The sequence below is a fragment of the Aythya marila genome (genome assembly GCF_965140915.1).
Source record: "Aythya marila genome assembly, chromosome: 18".
Classification (NCBI taxonomy): Eukaryota; Metazoa; Chordata; class Aves; order Anseriformes; family Anatidae; genus Aythya; species Aythya marila.
Window position 1 is genome coordinate 7,667,049 of NC_139059.1, and position 23,000 is coordinate 7,690,048.

Consider the following 23,000-nt stretch of genomic DNA (forward strand, 5'->3'; position numbering starts at 1 on the left):
AAGTCTCTGAGTTACCCCCAGTGTGGGGCAAGCAGGTGAGGCAGTTCCAGGTCACTGCTAGTCAGTCCCTGAGACCTCTGCATGCTGTGCTCTGCAAAGCCCGTATTTTCCAGGAATGCTATCAGAAACTGATTATGCAGCTGATTCCTATCTCCTTGAGGATCTGGGAAGGTATGTTTTTGTAAGAGACCAGCTCGGAGCTGACAGTCCCAATATTCCTACAGCTGCAAAGCTAGGTAGTAACAAGCTAGCCCAGAGCTGTAATTCCTGATTTGACAACTTTTTTTTTTTTTTTTTTTTTTTTTTTCCAGAGCCATTAGAAATAAAAATCTGTGTTTTCAGTTTTTTTGAAGTAAATGAGGATAATGATGAACTTAAATAACCAAGGCATTGTAAGGATTAAGTAACTGCCGCACAACCAGCGCTTTGTATGAGCGAATACTCCTTTAGGGCTGTGGGGAAAAGGAAGAGCAATCAGAGATGCCACAATATTTCAATTTCCTCGAGGCAGTGGTGGAAAGAAGGGCAGATCCTGCCAGTGCTGCAAGTGACTGGCACTGGTTGCTTGGCTCTTGTCCCTTCTCACAAGCATTGTGCTGTCCTGGGCACCAACAGGGGAGGTTGCAGGTTGTGCAAAGCAGGGACTGTGCAAAGCCTCCAGCACGGCTCCAGTGGCCAGCCCCCTAGCACAGGGCTCTTCTGGCTGCCCAGAAGGGCAGCAGTTAGCTGCCTGGCTTTTTTTTTTTTTTTTTTTTTTTTTTTTTTTTTTTTTTCTCTGATTTGGTGCATCTGGGCTGCTGGACTTTGCAAAGTACATGGTGTGAGTCAGGCCCTGCTGCTCTTGCAGCACCCAAAGCAGCCTCTCTTGCCTGCCTCTTTCTGCTGGAAGCTCCAAGATCTCATCTGTGTGGTCTCCTTCCCCTCTTGTTTTCTTTCTCTCCACTCTGAAGGCTGTCTGAGCTGAGTTTCATAGGGCTTTTAGGTGAGCAGCACTGACAAGGCTTGGTTTGGCAGCTGCCTGCCTGTGCTGGGGAGGCTGGGTTGTTGGCAGAGAGCAGGGCTGGAAAATTTTTGCATCCTCTCTTGCAGCCACGAAAGAGCAGTTGGTCAGGGGAATGTTGCTCTGAGGATCATATGTAAAACAAACAGAGCTGAAGAAGATGTGGGTGGCTTACAGCCCGGACACCTGAGTTTCTACTTCTAAATCACTCAGAGATACTGTTCCCCAAAGAGGAGGCTGAGGCCTGCCCTGTGCTCACCAGTGCGTCTTTGCAGCATAAATTCTGGCTTCTCCTCCTTGCTAGTCACCCAGGGAGCTCTGCTCCTTGCTGTAACAGTGACTTCTGCCTACCAGGCAAAGCCTGCAAGCCGCAGGGCAGCACTGAGTAATGCTCAGCCTCCCCCCGCCCTGGGAAAACTCAACTTCCCTTTTGCAAGCTGAGAAACTTGGTCAGAGAGGTTGAATGAGTCAGTTGGAGAGATGCATTCATGCAGCTCAGCATACCAAACTGTCTAGCTTTATTCCAGTCCATGAGATTGTATTTTATTTTTTTTCCCCCAGATCCTCTCCCCTTCCTCCTTTCTGCTCTCCCCTCCTCACTGCTCCATGCATTACTTGGTGCTGTTGCCTCCCCCAGTTTCTCCCTCACCTTGACCCTTCCCTGAGCCTCTGGCTCCCTGCCCCAGCCCACCACACGTAGCAGGCAGTGCTTGTCTCTCGCTCCTTTGATCACTGCACGATGTTTAGCTTGGGAGATTGCATATCTCAGTGCAGGACCCCCACGTGCTGGGGAACGTGGTTGCCTGGAGGATGCTACTGGGGGAGACAGCACATACTGCTCACAGAAAATGCCTCTCGTGCCTATCACAGAGCTACAATGTGGGTGTTGCACACTAAGCCATGGGTTAGCAGCAGTGGAGGGCATCAGAGCTGGGCTGGGCTCAGCAGCAGGAGGTGCAGGCAGTGCTCAGGTGAGCCCTCCTGTGCTTGTGCCTCATGGAAATCAATGCCATGTGCATGGAGTTGGGCATGGCCAGACAGAGATGAGTGAGGTTGGTGCAGCCTCCAGCAGCTGCTGCCAGCTCTGCACTTCTAGCAGTGCCATGCTGGAGCAGGATGGGTTCTGCAGGGGGGGGTTCCTGCAGGAGCAGGGTCAGGGTTAGGTGCAGCGGGCTCGGTGGTGTCTGCCTCTGCTGCAGCTGGGCTGAGCCTGCAGCCTGAACCCCTTGCTTTCAGGAGCAATAAATTCCCTTGCTGATCTTACGAAACTGGAGAAAAGAAAAAAAAAAAAAAAAGCTATAAATGACTTACCTATTTGAAGCCTGTGGGCTCTGTATTGTATTAAACATTAACCTGCCCTTCTGAGCCGAAGTGCTGACTCTCTTGGTAATTCTGAGGCCTGGGCAACCAAATAAAAGGATCCTTTGTCAGCCGATATATCAGAGAAATCCCTTCGGCCATTTTCTGTCTCATCGTGTTTGTTTGGCCCCGCGGTGGAAAGCCTGCTGCACAATTTGCTGTTTGTATTTGTGCAGCCAAGCCGATCGGACGGCTGTACCCCAGCCGTGGCTCGACGTGCTGGTCACCAGCAGCCCCACAGAGGCACAGGCACACGTTGCACAAAATCACATGCACGTGTAACCGTATGCTTCAGTGCACCCCTGCATGTGCAATCACACTTAACCAGGCACACGTGCACATACACCCGTGTGCAAGAAGAGCTGAAAATTCTTTTGACATTCTGTAAAATGTATCCCCATGAGCACAGGGTATGAAAAGTTGCCGTGCCCATGGGAGAGATGCAGGCAGGAGCAGAGCTGTGTTCAGGAGTGGGTTCTGCCCCTGACTTTGCCCTTGCTTGGTGTGCAAGGTGGGGCAAGCCATTGTGCTATTGTTTCTCCTCCATGGATCGTGACTAATGGTTACAAAAGAACTTGTGGAAAGGGTAATATCTTGTTACTATGGGCTTAGAGATATGTTTACTTAAGTAACGAGGGCTTTGGTGGTTCAAAAGTTTTTGTGATGACAGAACTCTATGAAAACCTCCCTGCTAGGACCGCAGTGTTGCGTTAACTCAACATGGCCTTGCAGCAGCAATAGGGTTGCTGCTGGCACCCCAGGAACAAGTAGGGGCTCCCAAGTTGTTTCAGTGCAAAGCCTGAGTGCTCAGCACTGGCTGCCCCAGAAATTTCAGATGGTCTTCAAATTGTGTTTTAAATGACCAAGAGAGGTTCAGACAGCTTTTTTTTTTTTTTTTTTTTTTTCATATCTATTATAGAGGTGATAATCTGCAGCTGAGAAATGGTATCAAATACAGATAGCACTGTAACCTTGCAAACCATCCACTGTTTCTCTGTCCCTGGTAGATGCCAGCATTAGGGATGGGGTGAAGGAGAGTTCTGCTATGGAGAAGTCCAAAACTACAAAGAGAAAACAAGAGGGAGCAAACCAAAAACCCCTTCGTAGCAACCCCTGCCTTTACGCTGGTGGAAGTGTCTCATGGCTGGGACTCAGGCTCCGCACCTCTGTGGGTGACTCATCTCCCAGTCTCCCAGGCAGGGGAAATCTCTGCTGTGATCAGCTCCGTCCCTCTTCCTGCACCTCAGTGTGCCTTTAGTCATTGCTAGCCTTAATTTGCTGCTCCTTCCCGTCTGTGTTAATAAGGCCCCCAGCTTTACTGCGTTTGTGTCACTAATTGTCCAACAGGTGTTTCACCAGGGACTGATCCAGAGCACGCCTGCTCTCCCCACAGCCCCGTGTGCTGAGGCACAGGAGGAATTCCACCTGGAGCCTCCCTTCCCCAAATAAAAGCTGGGTAACAGGGAGGGGGCTGCCAGATCCCCGTGCATTGGGAAGCCAGTTATTTGATCCGGGACTCGTGGGGAGCTCTCCCCATGGTGTGAGCCTGCAGAAGCGTCTCACTCGACCTGCAGCCCTGAACGAGCCCTTTACGCCTGGGCTCGGCGAGGGGAGAGCTGTTGGTGCTGCTGGGCGCCGACGGCCGCTCGTGCACTTTGAGCTGGGAACTGCCTGGCTTGAGAACAGCGCTGACCTGAGCTCTTTTGGCAGCCGGGGGCCGAGTCAAAGCTGTGGGGTGTGCCGGGCTGGAGGCACGAAATTCCCTTTCTTCTCCCCCTGCCGCGCTGACCGACCGCACCGCGTCTTCCAGGGCTGGCTACCGGCAGCAGTAACCCACAGATCCCCTTTGTTTCCTAGGGCGATAACGTGCAGCCGCCGGGGAGGCTGAGCCCTGCTCTACCCCTGCCGGTGCCAGGAGAGTTGGAACAGCCCATAACCGAGTGCGTGATTAGGCAAGGTGTGCGCTAATTAATGGGAGCGCTGGGCTGCCCCTCGGCTGCAGCCGCGCGCGTGGATGCGGTGGCGGCGTGCGCGTCTCCTCCCCGGCCCTGCCTGCGCCAACAAAAGGACTGAGCCCGTGGCACAGCACCCCGGGGACAGCTGGCGGAGCCGTCCCGGCGCTGGCTGCCCTTCCTATGAGCAGCTCGAAGGAACAGCATGAGGAAATCAGCGTATTCAGGTGAGCAAGCGGCCGCCCCGTCTGCGCCTCTCTCCTCTCGGCTCTCTCCCTTTGGGTCTGTCCTGGGAAAAGAAGAAAGTTTAAAAGCTCAAGTCTGGCTTGCACGAGCCCCTCTCCCTGCAAGCGGCTCTGTACTGGAGAAAGGAGCTGTTTTGCTCTGTGCAAACAAACCTTGTTGACAAGTAGAAAAGACTTAAAAAGCAAAACAAGTCAAGGGAAGTAGCTTGTGAGAGCCAAAACTCAGCTGTTGTGGCACGGAGCTTGTTGTTCAGAAAGCACCTGGGCCATACGAGGCTGACTCCAGTGCCGAGTGGCAGCCTGAAATTAAAACAGGACAGTGCTATTGCTTGTGACACCAGCCTCAGGGCTGGTGGGGCTCCCGGCTGCCCTGTGCAGAAGAGCTGGGACCCCAGACACCACGGGATTCTTCCTCCCTCCTCCTCCTCCTCCTCCTCACCCCAGCTTTGTGGTCTTGCCCTGCCAGGTGAGGACTCCATGCCCATGACTTCCTGGGGCTCCCTCAGGCACCTTCCTCCCCAGCTGACCTGGGAGCGAGAAGCCACAGCTGCCAGCTTTTCTCAGAGCTTTCTCTGAAGTCTTGCCAGCAGCCCTGAGAGGTGGCTGGTGCATGACAGCATGGACGTGTGTCCTGTGACAGGTCCGTGGCTTGCCCCGTGCAGCTTGGTGCCCTCTGGCAGCTCTTCTTGGTGCAGGCTTTGGCTCTGCAGCATATTTCTGTTTGGCTCCGGCTTCCAGCCCATGACTCTGCTCTGCAAGCCCTGTTCTGCCCTGGCTTCACCCTGCCTGCTTTGGGAACACGGTGTCATGGTGCTGGTCTTCGTCCTGAGTCACGCGTCTGGGCAGCCGCGGTGCGGCGGTCACCGGAGCCATGTAATGGCCCGCGGGACTCAGTGGAGCTGAGGGAGCTGGTGATTGTGCTCAGAAACCCCCGTGTGATGCTGCTGCCTGTTTGTTAGAGTCAGGAGCATTTCCCCGTAGTATATTTCTCTTACACAAGTGGCTGAATGGACTGCCAGGGAATTTTTCTTAGGGCATATGTGCCAGGAACCTGGGAAGGGCTAAGAATGGTTATTAACATGTTGTAATAGATTAAAGTTGGTGTTAATGGTGATGAATTGCACCTAGGGAAAGCTGCTGTTTGTACAGGCCTCCTGAGGTGCTGCTCACAGTGGCTGAAGGGGCCCTGGAGCAGACAGGAGCAGTGCAGGAACAGGTGTGGGAGTAGCTGGGGGGCTGAAGGAAAAGCTGTTAGTTTTGGACCTGAAATTAAGGCTTCTCAGGGATGAAGCTGTGTATTCCTTAATTGTTTTGTTTGCTTTGGGCTAATTGTGCTGGAGTGAAGCTGTGGCACCACAAAGCCCATGATGTGATTGTATCTCTGGTCAGTGTCTAAATTAGCGTTAGTTTGGTGTTGCAATGAAGATCAACTGACATCTGGCCAGTACCTTTAATTCAGAAAGGGACTGCAATCATATTTTGGAAACTCTGTTTGCCTGCAGTTTTGATTTGGTACATGGCAGTTATTTACAAAAACAAACAAACAAAAAAAATAAAGGAAGGGAAGAATTGCATTAGCCAGTTAAAACAACAGCACAATTGCACGCTGACCACCACCAAAGCACAGACAGCTCTCGCAAGCAGCCCTGATGTGTGTGTTGCAGAGGCTCTGCTTCTGGTCGTGAAAATCCCTGTTGTGCTGAGCTGGGGCCCTACCTCCCCTGGCTCATGGGGAAGAAAAGCACTCGGTGAATCACCCACTGCGCCATGGAGGCCTTTGGAGAGCTGCCACCTGTGTGCCAGGCAGAGCCAGCCCTCCTTATCCTCTAAATCTGATGGCTTTACAAATCGGGGAGCAGCAGCGGTGACTTGCTTTGGGGAAATACATTTGGAATCCAAGAGACAAGTAAGAGGTACAGAGCGCTGCAGAGCCTCCAGGCTTTCTACGGATAGAGAAAGCAGGGAGATGACAGACGAGCAAGTTCTCAGTGCAAAGCCTCACTTCTCAAGCACCGTCCTGGCAGCCTTGACAGCCTGGAAACTCATTGCTTTGCTGAGAAACTGCCCTAAAATTAGGACAAAAGAAACAGCTTCCTCAACCCCTCTTTGAGGTTAGGGAGCATCCCGTCCTTGCCTCTTCCATATATTCTGAATTTATGTGGTGGACCAGCTTCCAATGAACCTAACCAGAAGATTTCACGACTTTGTGGGGCTGAAGCTCCACCCCGTCCTCCTCTGTTAACGCAGCAACGCTTTGTGGTGTGCTCTGTTAGCAGGCTGCTCCCCACCTCAGGCGAGGTTTACCTTTGCTGAAGACCTTCAGGGGAAATTATTACCCGTCTGCTACAGCTCTTGAGCACATGCCATATAGGTGTGGTTGGGATAGTGCTCGCCTTCGGATGCTTTACCTCTTACTGATAACGAGACTTTCAGACCTTTGTGCTGTAGCTGCAGGCGCTGGAGCTCAGCCCGCAGCTGTCTTCTGGAACTTCCTGGCAAGAGGAGAGAAGAGGGCAAAAAAGGGATTTTACACAGCAAGTTAAAAATGAGCAATAACCACTGCTGAAGCCAACTCCTAAATGTTTGCTTTAGGGATGTCTATTATTTCAGATGCTTGAGAAAAGGAGAGTTTCTTCTAAGTTATTTTAGTTGTCCTGAAATATTATTTTTTAAAGGGTTTTTGGGTTCTCATTTTCCATTACTCAAGCACAGTTGCATTGCCAAAGAAGCAACAGACAGGATTCATGACAAATGCCACAATATTTTATAGGCATTTTCAAGAATGATGCAAACTGTTTTAGCCAAAGACTGCTTACAGTTTCAGGTTTGTAAGTTGGCATATGCTGAAATAAGGGTTGCAATAATTGCAGTAGCTGCAGAACTGTCATATGTGACCCACCCTTACCTTAATTATCAAGTCCTATTTTATTGGTAAGGCACGTATTTAGAAATAACTGCTTGCATATGAGCTAAGGTTATAGGGAAAAATGCAGAAGTAACAGGGAACTGACCTGATGGTTGCATTAGGATTCGGGATTTTTTTTTTCCCTTCATCATGACTCACAAACAGATTCCCTATAAAACACGCACAACAGGATAGGGAAGGCAAGTGACTGAAGATGAGGCCCTGATAAATCTGCTTTGCTGTGTGGCTGAAGACAGCAAACAGCTGAGGTGCATTTCCAGGGACATGTGGGTGACCTTGAGCTCCAACTCGAAGAGCCCAATGCCAGCTGCTTGGTGCCTGCTGCCAGAGCCACGTCCCCAAAGCACCAGGCAGCTGCCTCCAGGGAAGTGCTGCTCTTGGTGGTGACGGGAGCGCTGCAGAGCACGGCAGCTGGGATAGCCCTGGGATGTGCAGTGCAGCAAGAGATCATCTGGCAGGAAATGCAGGAGCTCACCGAAGCACAGTGAAGGGCGGTGGGTAGGCTTGGCCCCCCCTAAAAGCAAGCATCAGGGGTTGTGGCTGGGCAGGCGCCTGCTGAGAGGGGCCTCGGTACAGCTGAGATGGGAAAATTCAAGAGGGAATCTTTTCCAGGCTGACACTGCACATGAGAGGCCTGGTGTAATTCCCCCCGTGGCTTTTAACCTTGCTGTGATAAAAGCTGCTAGGTGGGGCGGAGATGACACGGGGCTTGCAGAGCCCCATTGTTCTCTCCTGAGCCAGACCCAGTGTCCTCAGAGCCAAGTGGCATTTTGTTTGTCTAAGCCATGGAAAAATGAGCAAGGTTGTTCAGGCTGATTTTTTATTTTTTTATTTTTTATTTTGTAGTTCCTTGTTCAAGCTGTAGTATCAAGGGAAAAAAAAAATAGAGCTTGGATCCAACAAAAACACTGATTTAATTTAAATTGTCGTTTTTTTAACAGAAACTTCCAATATTTTGTTTTGAAATATGTAGAAAGCCATTTCCTTGAGCTCAAACTCCCAGATAGCTCTTAGTCTCCCGAAGCTGCGTTGCTGGGCCAACAAGCTCTCACAAATAAATGACTGCGCTGGGGATTTGCGAGCAGCCAGAGGAAGCTGCATCCTCAGTCTGTGGCTGTTCAAACCTATTGCTCCAAACCTGAATTCGGTGCAAGCAACGCCTCTGCCAGGTCAGCTGAACGAACTGCCCCCTCGCACTATTTCCACTTGTTATCCCTGGATGAAACAAAGCTGCCTGATGCACTGAAGCATATTCCTGGTGCATCTGTTGCAAGGAAGTGGTCAGCCTCTGTGTATTGAGACCGAAGCACTTTGCAGTTATTCAGCAGGGAACTGGTGAAGGAGCAGGTACGGCTGGCACTGGCACAGCTGCGTAGTGCTTGTGCAAATAGCTTGCAGTGAGGGAAACGCACCAGCCTTTGGGAAGGCTTCTGCAGAACAGCAGGAGTAACAAAAATCTCCTGCACCCAGAAAATGGGCAGAGCAGTAAAGCCCAAGCTGGCTTCTTGCCTTTTCCTCCAGCAGCAGAGCTGAAGCACTTGTCAAGTCAATGCAAATGCTGGAGACCTGAAGGGGCAGGAGGAAAGCGGGGAGAGGATGGGATGATGGCACTGGCAGTGCCACCGTGGGGTGAACTTCCCCAGGAGTGCCAGTCCTGACATCATGGTCAAAACTTCAGGCTTTACAAGTTGTGCATTACTGGGTTTGGTGTGGGCATTGTGATACCTTGTGTTACTGACGTAACAGGAAGGAAAATAAGGACTGCAAAATGAACTTTATTGATAATCCAAGAATAGCAGGAGGCTGGTGCACAAAGGGCTTTGTATCTTGTTTTCAGGATGCTGAAAGGTCTACAGGTTGGCTTGGTCAGCTGCATGGACTTAAAAGAAGCCATAAGTCAGATCTGTGTGAAAGCTGGCTGATACCAAATGTCCACGGCCCCCTATTCTTGCTTTAAATCCCTAAACAAAAGAGAAAACAGGCACGATCCAGTTTCTGTATGGCAAACACTCACTTATTGTTTTAGGAACTGCATCTCTGATTAGTCCATGCCTCACTCACATTTTCCAACCAGTAAACAACGGCCTCGGTGCCTCGTCGTGTTTACACGTTCTGCCTGGTGGGCTTTTTTCCCCAGCCCCCTTCATTTATTTATTTTTTTACCACTTGATCCATCACAACAAGCCAGTTGCTGCTCCGTCCCTGCCTGAGCCACTTCCCTTTGCTGTGTGAGGGTTGGATGTGGCCTCTGACATCCTTGCTGGCTGCTGCCCCAGTGTTGTATGAGCTACAGCAGCATTCAGGGCACCCGGAGAGAAGGGCTACCACAGGCTGAGTGCTGCAGGGCTATAGGGTGAAAATGCACATCTTTCCCTCCCCGTGCCTCTAGATTTCTCAATAGCAGGTTTGCACTATGAAGTTAATGTCCAAAAACCTTTGAGTACTTTGATTATTTCTAAAATGGAGAAGGTGTGCGATACAGAACTAGATCTCTAATGTGCCTATCCTCCTCTTTTGTTAGTAATTTTCCCAGAGTCCTACAAATTCTTGGTGTCTCCAAGGGGCAAAGCACCTTGGTGCTTGGACAAACCCTCAGCAGCCTTTGAGGCCTTTCCGTGCCTTTCTGTGGCTCAGCAGATAGAGCTGTTGATGGCACCTGGCGTCACTCCTGGAAAACTCACCTCTCTGCTTGTTGCAGAAATTGAAAGGCAAGCGCAGGAGGTTCAATACAAAGCACAGTTGTTATATCGGACCCACATGCTGACAGAATATATTGCTCTAGGTGTCAACACACCCTGTGTTGCAGTCATGTTTCTGATGGCTTGAGATGATTGATGTGATGTTAGCAGAACGGTTCTCCAACGGCAGTGTCACACGGAGCCGGGGTGGCAGGATCAGCCTGACAGGTTGGGCTGGGTGCTCTGCCACTGCCAGGTTTGGCTGCATGTACGGGCAGTGCTGGAGCTTTGTTTGGGTAGGAAACATCCCAATGACTGCTAGGAAGGTTCAGAGAAGCAGAGGAATCCAGCCTGCTGAGAAAGCCACATAAGAAATTGTGATATGTAGAAAGAAGAAAGCTGTCCAGGGCCTGATGGGGTGAGAAGCTGTTCTCACAGAATACCATCATCATCTTCAGTGCTGCTCAGGATGGGCAAGGACAAGAAGTGCCATGTGCAGTGAGGAAATGCTGCAGAGCAATTCCATGGCAAGCAGGTACACAAGTGACAAGGAAAGGGGAGCTAAGGACATTCCTTTCTTTCCTCCTGTACTTCCATCACTGTTGGCATGCTCCTGGACTTGCCCTTGGCCTGTGTGCAGCTCCTGCTCCCTTCCCTGCTGCTGACCAGTGCAGAAGTTGTGCCTGGCCACAGCTCAGACTGGTGGAGGCTCAGCGTTGGCTCCCCTCTGCCCAGCCACTGCTTGCTGTGAGGCAGGGAAAGCTCCTAGGGAGCGGTGCTGCTCATACCAGATAGTGAGCAGAGCTTTCTGCATGATGTTAACATGCCTCCTACATGCCTCCTTTTAGCACGTGCCAGAGTAGTAATGGCTTTTGCAGCTTAAGGCCAGAACCACGTCCGGGGCAAAGTCTGTGGAATAGCACAGGACTTTGTATTGCCATGGATGGAAGTGCAGCTTGTGAAGCTTTAACACATTAGAGAGCTGTGCAGTCTCCACTTTCTTTTTCTAAGCAACCTGGGACATGCTGGGGAGGGTGGGATCTGTCTGTCCCTAGGGGTGATGCTCACCAGCCCTGCCTTGTCCGTGGATGCGATGCCTCGTGCTCTCTGTCAGTGCTGAGACCCAGCTCTGCAGCTCCCAGCCTGATTTGAGAGCAAAACAGGGATGAACGATGGCTTGAAGTGCCCTTTAAAAATCTGACACTTAAGAGGGGGGTTCAGTGCAGCCTGGGAACACCCAGTCTGTCCCTGCAGCAGCCCAAAAGGGATTCCTGGCTTTGTGCCTATAAGGCAGTTTTCGCTGTCACACAAAGTACAACATCAGTGTGTGATGGTAACAGGAGGAAGGGAAAGGGATTTTTTTGCCCAGTGGTGCAACATTTGGGAAAGCAGCTGGGCAGAAGGGGCTCACTGAAGTTATCACTCTAGCATTAGCACTGCTCGTTGTGTTACTGCAGTCTGAGGCACAGTACACATTACCTCTGACCTGAGTTTCCCATTCTGGGGAGGGCAGTTTCAGAGCTGCTGTCCAGAGCATGTGACTGTCCCTTCCTTCCCCTCCAACATGGCACTGCCTTCAAGGCTCCCAGATGGGAGCTGAACTTGAGAGGCTGTTGCAAGCTGCAACTAGCAGCAAAAGGGTTTTGTTCCCCTCTCCTTGTCCATGCCAGATGAGTATTATTTACAGGAAACACTTTGTGCAGCTTGGAGGTTTGTTTAGAGAAGGAGTGTAGAGGGAGGAGTCAGTTAAAAGCATAATGGAAATAAAATAAAATAAAAAGGTCATGGTAATGCTCGAGAAGGTCCATAATTTCCTGGTGTGGGAGTTTTGCTATTCTGGGGACTGAGGGAACAGCAGAGCTCGGGCTCTGGTTCCCAGGGGGAGACAGTGTTTGTTGGGGCTGGTGAGCAGAGGAACCAAACCAGCCTTCCCTGGGAAGAGATCAGATCCTGCTGTGGCCACGGGGCTGAACCCAAATCAGCTGCTGGAGACACAGTGAGTCCCTGGCACAGCGTTGTCCTCTCGCAGGGCCTGAAGCCACATCCCTTACATCCCTTACGTCCCTTTGCAGGCTGCAGCAGCAGTGCTGGAGAAACCCCAAGCATGCCTGCCTGGGGAGCAAGCTGGAGTCCTAATCCTCAAGAGCAGCCCCTGGGTGCGAGTTTATTTTTGCCGTTATCAAGGGAAATGGGGATTGCCTATAGCCTTATATAATGCACAGAATAAACAAAGGAAATGAGTACAAGATGCCCTCAGCAATTACAGCCAAGAGCTGTTGTTGAATGACTCAGCAGCCAAGTTAAAAGTGCCTGGACATGTACAGAGAAAAGTTGCTGAGAAGAATAACAGATCTCGGCGAGTTACAAGTCAGGACAAAGGAGCTGCACGTGATAGACCATGGGAGGTTGCAGGGATTTAGTCAAGTGAGTTTAAGGCCGATGAAAAGCTGTGAGTTAACATGGCTGGAGGCTTTGGCTTGCCTGCAGGAAGGATACAGATGTGGGCATGAAGAGCATGCGCTCACGTGAGGAGCAAGTGTCCTGCACTGGCTTGGATGGGGGCACACCCAGCTTCTCTGGGGCTGGCATGCTCCAGGGCTATCCGAGGGCTTTGCTTCCTAATATCTGATTGCCCTTTTTCCCCTCCAAGATGACTTTCAATCTTTAAAATCAAAAGCAACTGTTTTTTCAAATCAGTGAGTCTGGAACTCTATTCATTAACTTGGAGTGTGGAAATCTGACGTTGCTGCTTTTCCTGAAACGCTGTGGTTCTCCCAGTCCTCTGCTTTGCTTTGGGGAAGCTTTCTGACCTCCCTGATCTTTGGTGTCCTGACAATAAAGGGAGTCACGTGTGCTGTATTGCTTTTATCTGAGGTCAGTTGCTAGAAGCACCAGGAAATCCTTAAAATCAGACCTTTGCTATGTGCTCTCACAGCCCTGTTTGCCGCATGAAGGGATTTTTCCCCTCTGGTGTCCTGCCTTCACGTGTTTAAGAACGTGTTTTTATCAAAGCAGGCATAACACAGAGATGTGAGTTTGAGTTGTGCCTAAGCTGTACCAAACCCACTGCATCCTACCCTTTGATTTCAAGTGCCTGTTTTTGTTTTCAGTGGGTAGGTTACAGCTCTCGAAAGTGCTGCATATTTACTGAATAGATCAGACTTGCGCAGCCCAAAGGGCTAACATTGCTGTAGCTAATTGTCCTTTGACATTAATTGTCATTCAGCTACATCTGCATCTGTAAACATTTTCTCAGATTGCTGTACTGACAAGTGAGATGCTTTAGTTGGCAAGTCCCACATCTGAGTAGGGGAAGGCTGTTGGTGCTGCACGGTTCTAAGGGGATGTCATGGCTTGGGTGGTCTCTCCCTTCCCCTTGGCAGCTGCAACATGAGGCTGGGATTTATCTCCCGGAGTGGATTTTTGTTGTCAGATAAACCTCTGAACAGTGATGTGAAATAATCCGACAGCTGATTTCTGCAGCTCAGGGTATGAAGGATGAGCTGTCCTGCCTTCAATCTATCTGCAAAGGCTTTGAGTGCTCCTGCATGGCAGAGCTGCTCTGCTGCTCGTGTCAGCCCCTGTCCTGGGAATCAGCATCACACAGCAAGGTTTAGTAATAAATGCCATGATTTTAGGGGCAGCAGGGGAGGTGGGTGGCAGAGGGGAGGATAGCTGAATTATTTTTTTGGTTGTTTTTTCTGACTTCTTTAAGATCATCATGGAATAACAAGAGCCCTGCGCTTAAGTCATGGTGGAGAAGGAATGGTTAAGAAGCTGTTTCATAATCTGTCAGGATTAATGTTCAGATTTTACTGAGCCTCTTATGCCCTTTGGGGCATGAATATAAGCACAGGAGCACCCAGGAATGGATATAGGCCAGAAAAACCTCTTGCGGTAACATGCTGGGTGTTTGTTATGGGAGGCATCTGCATTAGATCCTTTCACAAACTGCTCCTGTTCACTTGTGGGATTTTTGTGGGATGCTGTCGGCAGGGTTTGTAGCACAGGAGGAGGGCTGGCAGCTCTGTACACGGGAAGCAAGGAGCTGGAGGATTGGTGTGGGACATCAGCCACAGCCTCTAGGAGGAAAACCCAACCTTAGTCCTGGGTAAAAGCCAAGTCCCCTCATTCCCTTCCGGGGACACTTCTGTGTGTGAAGCCCCTCTGAAACCCCCCCTCCTGCAGGGCAGGGATGGCAGAAGCAGGGAGTGGAAAAGCAGAAGCAGTGCTGGCTGGCCCTGTGTACCACACAGATCTGGGAGAAAAGAGCCTCCAGGAGAAGGGCAGGAGAGAGGGCAGAGCAGGAGGGGAGGATGCAGCCCTGGAGGATGCAGCTCTGGGATGAGGAGCAGCGAAGGAAGAAACAGAAACTTTCCGGACAAACCAAGCATGTTCGCTCCTCAGACACCCTGGGCATGTGGGTGAGATCTAGGACATGCTGTTCTTTGCTCTAAGCCTTGATTGTGGAGGGTTTACAGATATTTTTATCATTTCTGCAGTGTGTTCTTAACTTGCCCTGAAGGCAGGGAACTTGGGGACAGGAAGCGAACTGGGTGCTGTGGGCTGCTGGGCCAAAGCTGCTCAGCTCCAGGGCAGGTAGAGGAGAGGTGTGAACTCTTGTAAAGATGCAAGAGAAAACATCAAGACAAAGGTAAGCAAATTCTTTAGTGAGGTCTGCAAAAATGAATCAGAATACCCAGAAGTTTTACTGGGTCATACTGGGTGGGATGCAGGAAGAGAGCTGTGATGCCCTCCGAGGAGGTAACAGCTCTACAAGTAGCACCTGGATTGTTTCACGGTTGTATTTGTGTTATTACAGGTAGTCTGGTGAGGAGGTAGTTTGAGTTCTTGTGAGCAGAGAGAGAAGCTTTTATTGATGATTTCTGCTCTTTGAACACTTCACAGCGAGGTTAAACACCTGCATGGGAGTTCACCCTTGCCATCACTAGCACAGGAGCCATAAACAGTTTGTAGGGTCATCTTTGGAGCTTCCCTTGTATAAGCACAGCACAGGTAGAGGATGCAGGGCTCTCTTTGTACTTGCCAGACAGAGCCCAGGCCCCTAAACACAGGAATTGTGCTGCTTTTGATATACATTAGAATGTGTGGTGTTGGTTTTAATTCTCAGCAGGACAGCAAAAATGACAACTACAGGAAAAAAAACAAACCCACAGGTTTCTTAGGTCAAGCCCTTCAGGACCAGGAGTTGGGTGGTGTTTGAACGTGCACGTTTTATTGCAAAAGGTACCACTGGATGGAGCACAGTGGGTCAGGAGAGGGGGAGAGGTGGTGTTCAGACACCTTGAGCTCAGTGTGGCAATAAGCACATGGAGAGGAGGCTGCTGAGATGCGTGCCGGTGAGCTGTGCCTTTCCTCCTCCTGCTCGCCTCTGGCTCTGGGCTGCTGGCACCGGGGCGGCTGCTTTACCCCGGGTGTTCTGTGCCCTCCTGCCTGCCATCTGGAGATGACCTTGTTTGAATTTCTCGGAGGCGTGCAGGGGTGGGTTTGTTTGCGTTTCCCTCTAAGCCGATACCTGGCAGTCACGTGGAGCCGAGCAGGTGGCACACGGCATGTTGTCCGATTCCAAGGAGCTCTCAGTTTTGTGGCAAAATTGGGGCTTATTAACACAGCCTGGAGGGCCTTCTGTTGGCCCTGTTCGATGGGGAATGTCTGGGTGTTTCCAGGAGGCTCTGTGCTCGTGGGGCTGCAGGGATGTCTGGGCTCTGGAGCTGTGTGAATCTGCTGGGAGTGGGCAGGCTGCTGCAAAGCATGCAGCACAGGGTCAGGCTTTCTGGCTCTTGTAGCTGCTCTGTCCTTGTTTCTTACACAGGAGGGAAGCCTGAGCATGTGGTAGGACTCCAGGCAAACTGTCTGATTAAGTGCAACAAGCTCTGGAAGCAGAGCTGCTCTGCTTGGTACCCGGTGGCTTTTCATGTTGAGGATCCAGCGCACGGCGTTAGAGGTTTGCAGAGGGAGCAGCTCTAATCCGCAGCTTCTGCAAGGTGAATTTCTGCTCCTGGGGCAGGGGAAGCCAGCCTGGATGCTGCCAGCCCTCTCTCACAGGGCTCTGACAGCCTCCCACACCTCGATTCGCAGTCGGCTCCATCCCACCTCCCTGCAAGCACCTGCTTGGAGAACTTGTCACCCTCAGCTATTTCTGTAGCTGCTGCTGATAAAATCTGGTGATTCAGCCCACACAAGATCTGAATCTTTCATAGGAACCTCCTGCAGCCACTGGCTTGAGGGCATCTAGGATGTGGGTTAGACCTTTGTGCTGGTCCTTGCTGAATTGCACCGCATCCTGTTTGGGTGGTTTTTGTCCATTTCCACTGTATTGGGATTTATTTGAATTCTAGTATTTTCTAACATACTACCATTTCATCCCAGTATGGGATTATTTTTGTCTTTTATAATTCTGTATTTCACATTTCAGGTGGTTAATGAATGCTATATCCTTAGGCCAAAGCACAGCTGAGAAATCAGACTTCGGGTTAAAAACCCTCAGCAAAGTCCCTCAGAGCATCCTGGAGGCATCCAAGCCCTGCTGCCTGTAGACTGTGGGCAGAATAAAACTGTGAACCAAGCCAAGATCTGTGTTTTGGGTACTCCACAGCCTCAGCTGCTTTTCAAATTGTGTCATAATCTTTGCGAGATTAAACACTGGTTCAGCTGGTTTTTGTTTCTAAATCCCTCACTTATGGAATAAGCTGGTGGTGGCAGATGCCCAGCACCTGGAGGTTACACACAGGGCACTTGGGGTGTGACAGGTCCCCCTGGGGAGGGACGTGGCCATTCCTCATGGTCCCCTGGAGCACGAGGCTCCCCTGGTAGGGGCCGTGCTCCCTGCTTGTCCCTGGTGCAGAGCCCTGCAGAAGGGCTGGGGCACTGTGAATACACATCACTTTTCCCTGGTGCTCCCAAAGCCTTCCCGAGTGTCTAGGGGAGGCACCTCACAGACTCTGTGTAGGAAATGTGATTACGGCCACCTTACTGCTGAGGAAAATGAGCTACGGAGAAAGAAGTTGTTTCATTCCGTTTGTGAGGCCAGATTATGCCCTAATCAGATATCCTGCCTCTGCTCCTTGTCTAATGACTGTCAGATAACCCAAGGGGTGATTATTACTGCAAATTTAAGTCCCGAGTCGTTTATACATTGCTCGTAAAGCTCCAAAAGAGCCAATCTGCTGTATTACAGAGGACTGAGGCTGGGAAAAGTCCAAGGTTGAATTTAATTTTGCCATCTAAGTTCATCCATCTAAAAGCAGCTCCGGATCAGAGCCGGTGCCTGCAGACTCTCCAGCTGGGGGCTGTGGGGCTGATCCCCCTATCTTCCATCTCAGGGTGGAGGTGAATCAGCAGCTGCGGTGCCTGTTTCTGCTCTGTGAAGGGTGTCTGGGGCTCTTGCTCAAATGTTATGTCTATAAATGCTCAGGCAGGTGCTGCCTGGGGCTCCAAGCATCTGCGGCAGAGAGAGGAGTCAAACCCAGGCCTGCTGAGATTCGGGTTGTCATCCTGCAGAGCAGGCATCCTTCCTTCACAGGGCTAAAGCACGTGGCTACTGGTTGGCAGCTGTGCAGGAGGGGGCTGCTTTGTGTCACGCGTGGCAGCATCCCTTGGGGCTGGTCCCGTTCACCTGGCTGAGGCACAGCTGTGCTGCGTTAAGGAGAGGCACCGCCGCAGGTCCTGAGTCTCAGAACTGCTAAATCTGTTTAGTCTGTACCAACGAACAGCACTTTCTGGCTCCAAAAGTGTTCACAAAGAGGTGCTTTTGTGGAGAGGAAGAGAGATGCCAGCAGGAAGCTGGCTGAGACAACACAGAAACATTTTCTCCCCATGAACTCAGCCCCTGGAGATAAGGCAGGAATTCCAGCCCCCCCCAGAGCATCCTCCCCTGGTCAATCCTGCGGTTAGGGCTGCCTGGGGATGCTGCAGCCTTGGTGATGCTCCCCCAGGAGAAGCCAAGGGCTGGGGCAGGTTGAGCTGGAGGTCTTGGAGTCATCTCCAGAGGCATCAGAAGGTGTGGCTTGTGAGAAGCCAGCTTGTCTAATAAGCTCTGGAAGTGGTCAGTGGTGGTGACCTGAGCCTCCAGGCAGGGAAAACCCTTCCAGGTGTGGCCAGCAGCAGTTTGTGTGTGCCATGCCCATGGCACGAGGCAGTCGGGCATTGTGGTGTGCTCGAGGCCTTGCTGCCACACCACATAGAGCCCAGGGGAGCTCTGAACCCCCTGCCTTTCAGTTCTTCTCACCCGCTTCATCCCACTGCTGATTAGGCAAAAGAAAGGAAAACAAAGTAAATCTTCCTATTCCTGGAGATGAAGTGGGTTCAGACTGGATTGCTATTCACTCAGCTCCCTTCAGACTAATAACCTGTACCTCCTCTCTGACCCAAAATGTCTGGAAATGGTTCAAACTGATCAATAGCAGGTCACGCACAGCCTGTTTCACTGCATGTGCTGCAGGTCCACGCATTTTGCAGTGCTGGGGTCCTCTGCATGATGAGGGGGCTTGGCATACATCCGTGTCACCTGAATAGCAGCAGCAGCATTTTTTTTTGCTGAGTATTTTCATAGTGGAGGCTGAAAATTTGTATCTTCGTGGTGAGGGACTCGTGGAAGGAATTTTGGATTCTGCCTCGACCTCTGCTGCCTGGCTCCGTTACACCGGGCAGGCCGCGTACAATGCTGCCTTTCAGGCAGTCCTACAGAATAGGCTTTGTGTCTCTGTGCAAGCCCCTCTTCTATCAGAGAAAAACTTCCTCAAAGGTTGCAGGCAGTGCTCGGTGCTTTGAAATGGTTTCCACCTGTGCCAGGAGTGATTTCACCCTGCCTTTCGCCAGGGCTGAGCTGTGCCCAGGTGCCAGGTGCTTTACGCTGCCCTCCCAGAGCCCACTCCTTGCTGCCAGCTGCAGGAATCCCTTAGAGGAAGGGGCTGCACGGGGTCTGCTCGTGGCCCAGGAGGAGAGCATGCCATCAGGATGATATTGTGGGGGGGTCCTAAAACTGGGTGCATGTAGCTGAGCCCCTTTGTGTTTTTCCTTCGCCCTCTCTGCAGAGCCAACGGCTGGGAGAGCCTAGTTCTGTGTTGGGCCGAGACTTATTTGCTCCCTGACAAAGCTTTAACAGGATAAGCTAATAAGATATTAACACATAGGTTGTTTCCGTGTCCAGTTTTCGATCAATAAAAGTCTGAAGTTAGTGCTCTCGTGCTGGGGGTGTGCTTTACTCAGCAGGACACGACAGATGTGGGGCTCGGTACGGGCCATGGGCGCTCCCCAGAAGCCAGCCCCTCTGCGAGCGCCTTTAAACGTGTTTTGTATGAGGGATGGGGGAGGTGGGAGGTTGCACGAAATTCAATCTCACCGCTGAGGCCTCCCAGACACAGCCCCTAGTGCTCATGTAGCTGCCCTGGGGGCTGCAGTCTGTCTTTCTGCAGGTCTGTCGGACTTGGAAGAGGGAACTGGAAATGCAGCATTGATGTTTTGGGGATGTTCAGGCCCTCTCAGGATAGAGATGGAGTCACACTACTGTTCATAAAGGCGCTTTTGCAAACTCTGGTGTAAGCTGATCTGCAGCATTAGGCACTCAAATACTTCCTAAGAATTGGCTGAAGTCCTCTTCTATTCCAATTTCCCTGCTACAGCCACTATTAAATATAATTGTAAGATACAAGGGAAAACATTCAAAGAATGTTACTAGCTTATGAAATTGGATTGCCTTGGCTACTTCTGGGCAGATTTTATAGGGGGGAAAAAACTCAATTATATGAATCTAGGGCCTCATGGTAGTCTCAAATTGTAACTTCCCTTCTTCCCTGATATTTAAGGGCAGTGGACGTTGCTTCTGGAAGCTATAGATAGTGCCTGAGTCATCCCTTACAGTACAGCTAAAATGTAAAAATGTTAAATAATATAGGAGCAGGAAGGATATAAGCAGAGGAAAGTGTTTGACACCTCATTTTAAAAGCAGAGAAAAGGATACGTGGAGGAGGAGAGTTACGTGCGCCGAGCTGTGGCAGCAGCGGAGGGTTCCTGGCTCGTGGCCGTGCCAATGGCTTGTCCCTGCAGCTGAGCTCGTCCTCCCTGGCCATCCTCTGTGTCTTCTTCCTGGGGCAGCTGCTTTTCAAATGAGCAGAGCATCAAGATGCTGCTGGGGTTGTTGTTAAAGACAGATGAAAGAACGGGGGTGTTTGTCCCAAGGGGGTAGCTGCAATCTGAGCTTAAATTTCTTATGCGGGGCTACCAAGGGAGCTGGTTTCTGGGCTGCAGTTTGGGTGTAGGGTTTTCTGGCTTCCAGGCAGCTCTGTGTAATAGCAGCAGATCACAAGGCTCCCACTGAAGTGATCCAGATGGCCGAGTGTGTGTGCTCAGGCTGCTGTTAGGGATGCTTTGCTGAATCAGCTCCAGGTGGAACCCACGGCGCATTGGTGTGGGTGTTTGATACGGAGAGAAAAGTTTGCTCGTGCTTTTACAGCTTTTCCCACCTTACTTGTTGTCAAGCACGTGGCCAGACTGTTGAAAATTGTGACCCTGTGTATCTGTCAGAGACTCTGGCTAGGGAGGAGTAGGGTTTAGTGACTCCGGTCTCTTGGCTGCTCCTTTACCTGCCTCCAGTGCCTTTGTCTGGACGCTGCACAGTGGCAGCGGAGCAGCTCTTGGACCAGGTGGAGGAAAAGGGCATTTGGACTTGAACTTGTGTGTTTGCATCTAAGCAAAATTCCTGGCTGAGTTTCTCCCTCAGCAGTGTCTCCAGAGACAGACTCTGGTCTGAAAACCTAATTGGTGAAGGCTGCCCCTTACCTCCTCCAGCTGTGAACAAGCAGTTGCTCATTTAGGCTGGGCAATCTTCAGGGCTGTTCCCGGAGTCCTGCTGGCCAAGCTCTCTGGCTGGTCACCCTGTCTGGTCACCATGGCTCAGGAGAACTCCTCACCTCCACCCTTTGTTGGCGGCAGCACTTTGGTCAGTGAGCCGCTGCCTCTTTGTTCTGCCTTTTCTCCCTTATTCACTCCCATTACTCTGGGAAAAATCAACATTTGCCTTTCAGAGCGTGGCAAACAGAAGGGATCTGTATTACATCCTGATGGCAGCCTCAGGCTTGCAGGGCTCCAACGAGAAATCCAGGGATGCTTGTTGCAGGGGGACCCTCTGGAGTAGTAGTTTGGGACCTGTGCTTGTCCAAAATAAGAGCAGGAAAGCAGTGTGTGCAGCTGGAAAATAAAATTTGCATTGGTGTTGCACGAAGGTGGCAAGAAATGGATTTAAAATCTTAACTAAGGATGATTTCTTCCCTCCCCCCAAAAAAATAACACGCTGCTGCTTAGTGTGATAAAGCTGTGCAGCGTTGGAGCACAGCAGAGAGCCAGATGCAGGGGTGGGAAGCTTGCACCAGTTCTGCTGCGTGGCCAGAGCGGTGCGGGCCTGTGGGGAGAGGGGAGGAGAGCAGCGGGGTGCCTTGGTGGGAGTATTCGATCCATATGGAAATACCACACTGCAGTTTTAAAATTCCTTTCCCGTCTTTTAAATCTGACAGCGTTTTTCTCCAACTAATCGATGGCTATTGCCAGATGAACCTGGGAAAGTCCGGGGCACACATGAGTCTGGCTGCTGTAAATGTTTAGGGGTTTTTGGAACTCGAGGGGAAAGGGGTGAGCAGCGATCATTTGTTTCATTCTCTGTTTGCTTAGTGCTTTGCATGCTAAGCCCTCTCCCTCATCCATTCAGGCACTTGGGTACTCTCGTGCTATTAAAGGTAATCATTAACTAACACATTTTTAGCTTGCAGAAGCTCTTGTGGCAGCTGGTTAATGTAAGAGGTTGATTATTTCCTTCTTTGAGCAAGGCCACAGCGTGGGTGAGTTCAGTGCCTTCCCCCTCTCCCCTCTGCTGGGAGGCTGCAGGTTCTGCAGAAATGCAGGGACCAGGCCCAAGCTGCTCTGTGGTGGCTGAGCCCTGCACATCCCACTCAGTTAGCAAAGAGGCCACGAGGACACTGTGGAACTTCACAGGTCCTGCTGCTTCCCTCTCTTGGGTTTCAGAAGGTGAAGGCTGCTTGCAGATGAGGAGAGTGGTGAGGACAGGTTGAATTTAGAGGGACAACATCTCTTCAGAAATCTGGTTAACTTCAGCAGTGAACTGGAAATGATTTTAGACTTGACAGTACACACAAGTTCCTTTCCCAGTCAGCATGGCTTCGCAAGAAGTTTTCTGTTCCTTTATAATCTTTTTCTCTTCCACCCTGCTGCTATAGAAAAGAATTGTGTTAATCAGCAAAACTGACAGCACATACGCAAGACCCACTTTTGCCAGTCCCTTCCAATCTGTGTGGATGCTTGCATTATAAACATGCATTTGTGCAAATCCTCGGATATGTCAGTGTGGTGACGTGGCACCCTTCCTGCTGCCCCGTCAGATTACTGAAATGCTCCAACCAGACGGATCACAGATGATGACTAACAGGCTTTTTCATAAGAAAAACTTGTGCTTGTGCTAATTTTTTTGCGCTTTCATGGTTGGCCAGCATATCTCTCAATGGCTATCAGCTGTCTAGGGCTTTGTGGATAGTAAAGAGCAGACCGTGACATACAGTGGTGAAATGCTGTATTTCTGTCAACTCAGTACCTGAGGATTGAGTTTGCTCACCCAAGAACAAATATGCAGGGAAGGGGATGGTCTCTGCACTGTTTGAAGGATGTTTTAGGTATTGAGCAACCTACCAAAGCAAGCTGGGGCTGTTGTGGTGTTTCAGTCTTGACACAGAGGTTGAATGTCTCTGACAAACCTTAGGTTTGAGCACGATCAGCCGGGCATGGCTCAGGATGTCTGGGTACAAACACGTGGTGTGG

The 23,000-nt window shown here is 50.7% G+C and overlaps 1 protein-coding gene across 2 annotated transcripts in view; it reads left to right on the forward strand.

Annotated features, from left to right (window-relative positions):
• Positions 1-4,157: 4,157 nt before the first annotated feature.
• The window catches only part of SEPTIN9 (septin 9), a 119,138-nt gene continuing 100,295 nt past the window's right edge, over positions 4,158-23,000 (forward strand). The window contains exon 1 of one of the 2 annotated variants that reach the window (XM_082775254.1): positions 4,158-4,538. In XM_082775254.1, the coding sequence (XP_082631380.1) occupies positions 4,517-4,538 (22 nt within the window). In that variant the 5' untranslated portion in view covers positions 4,158-4,516. The remainder of the gene's footprint in view (positions 4,539-23,000) is intronic. The other variant, XM_082775256.1, reaches the window with a different exon arrangement.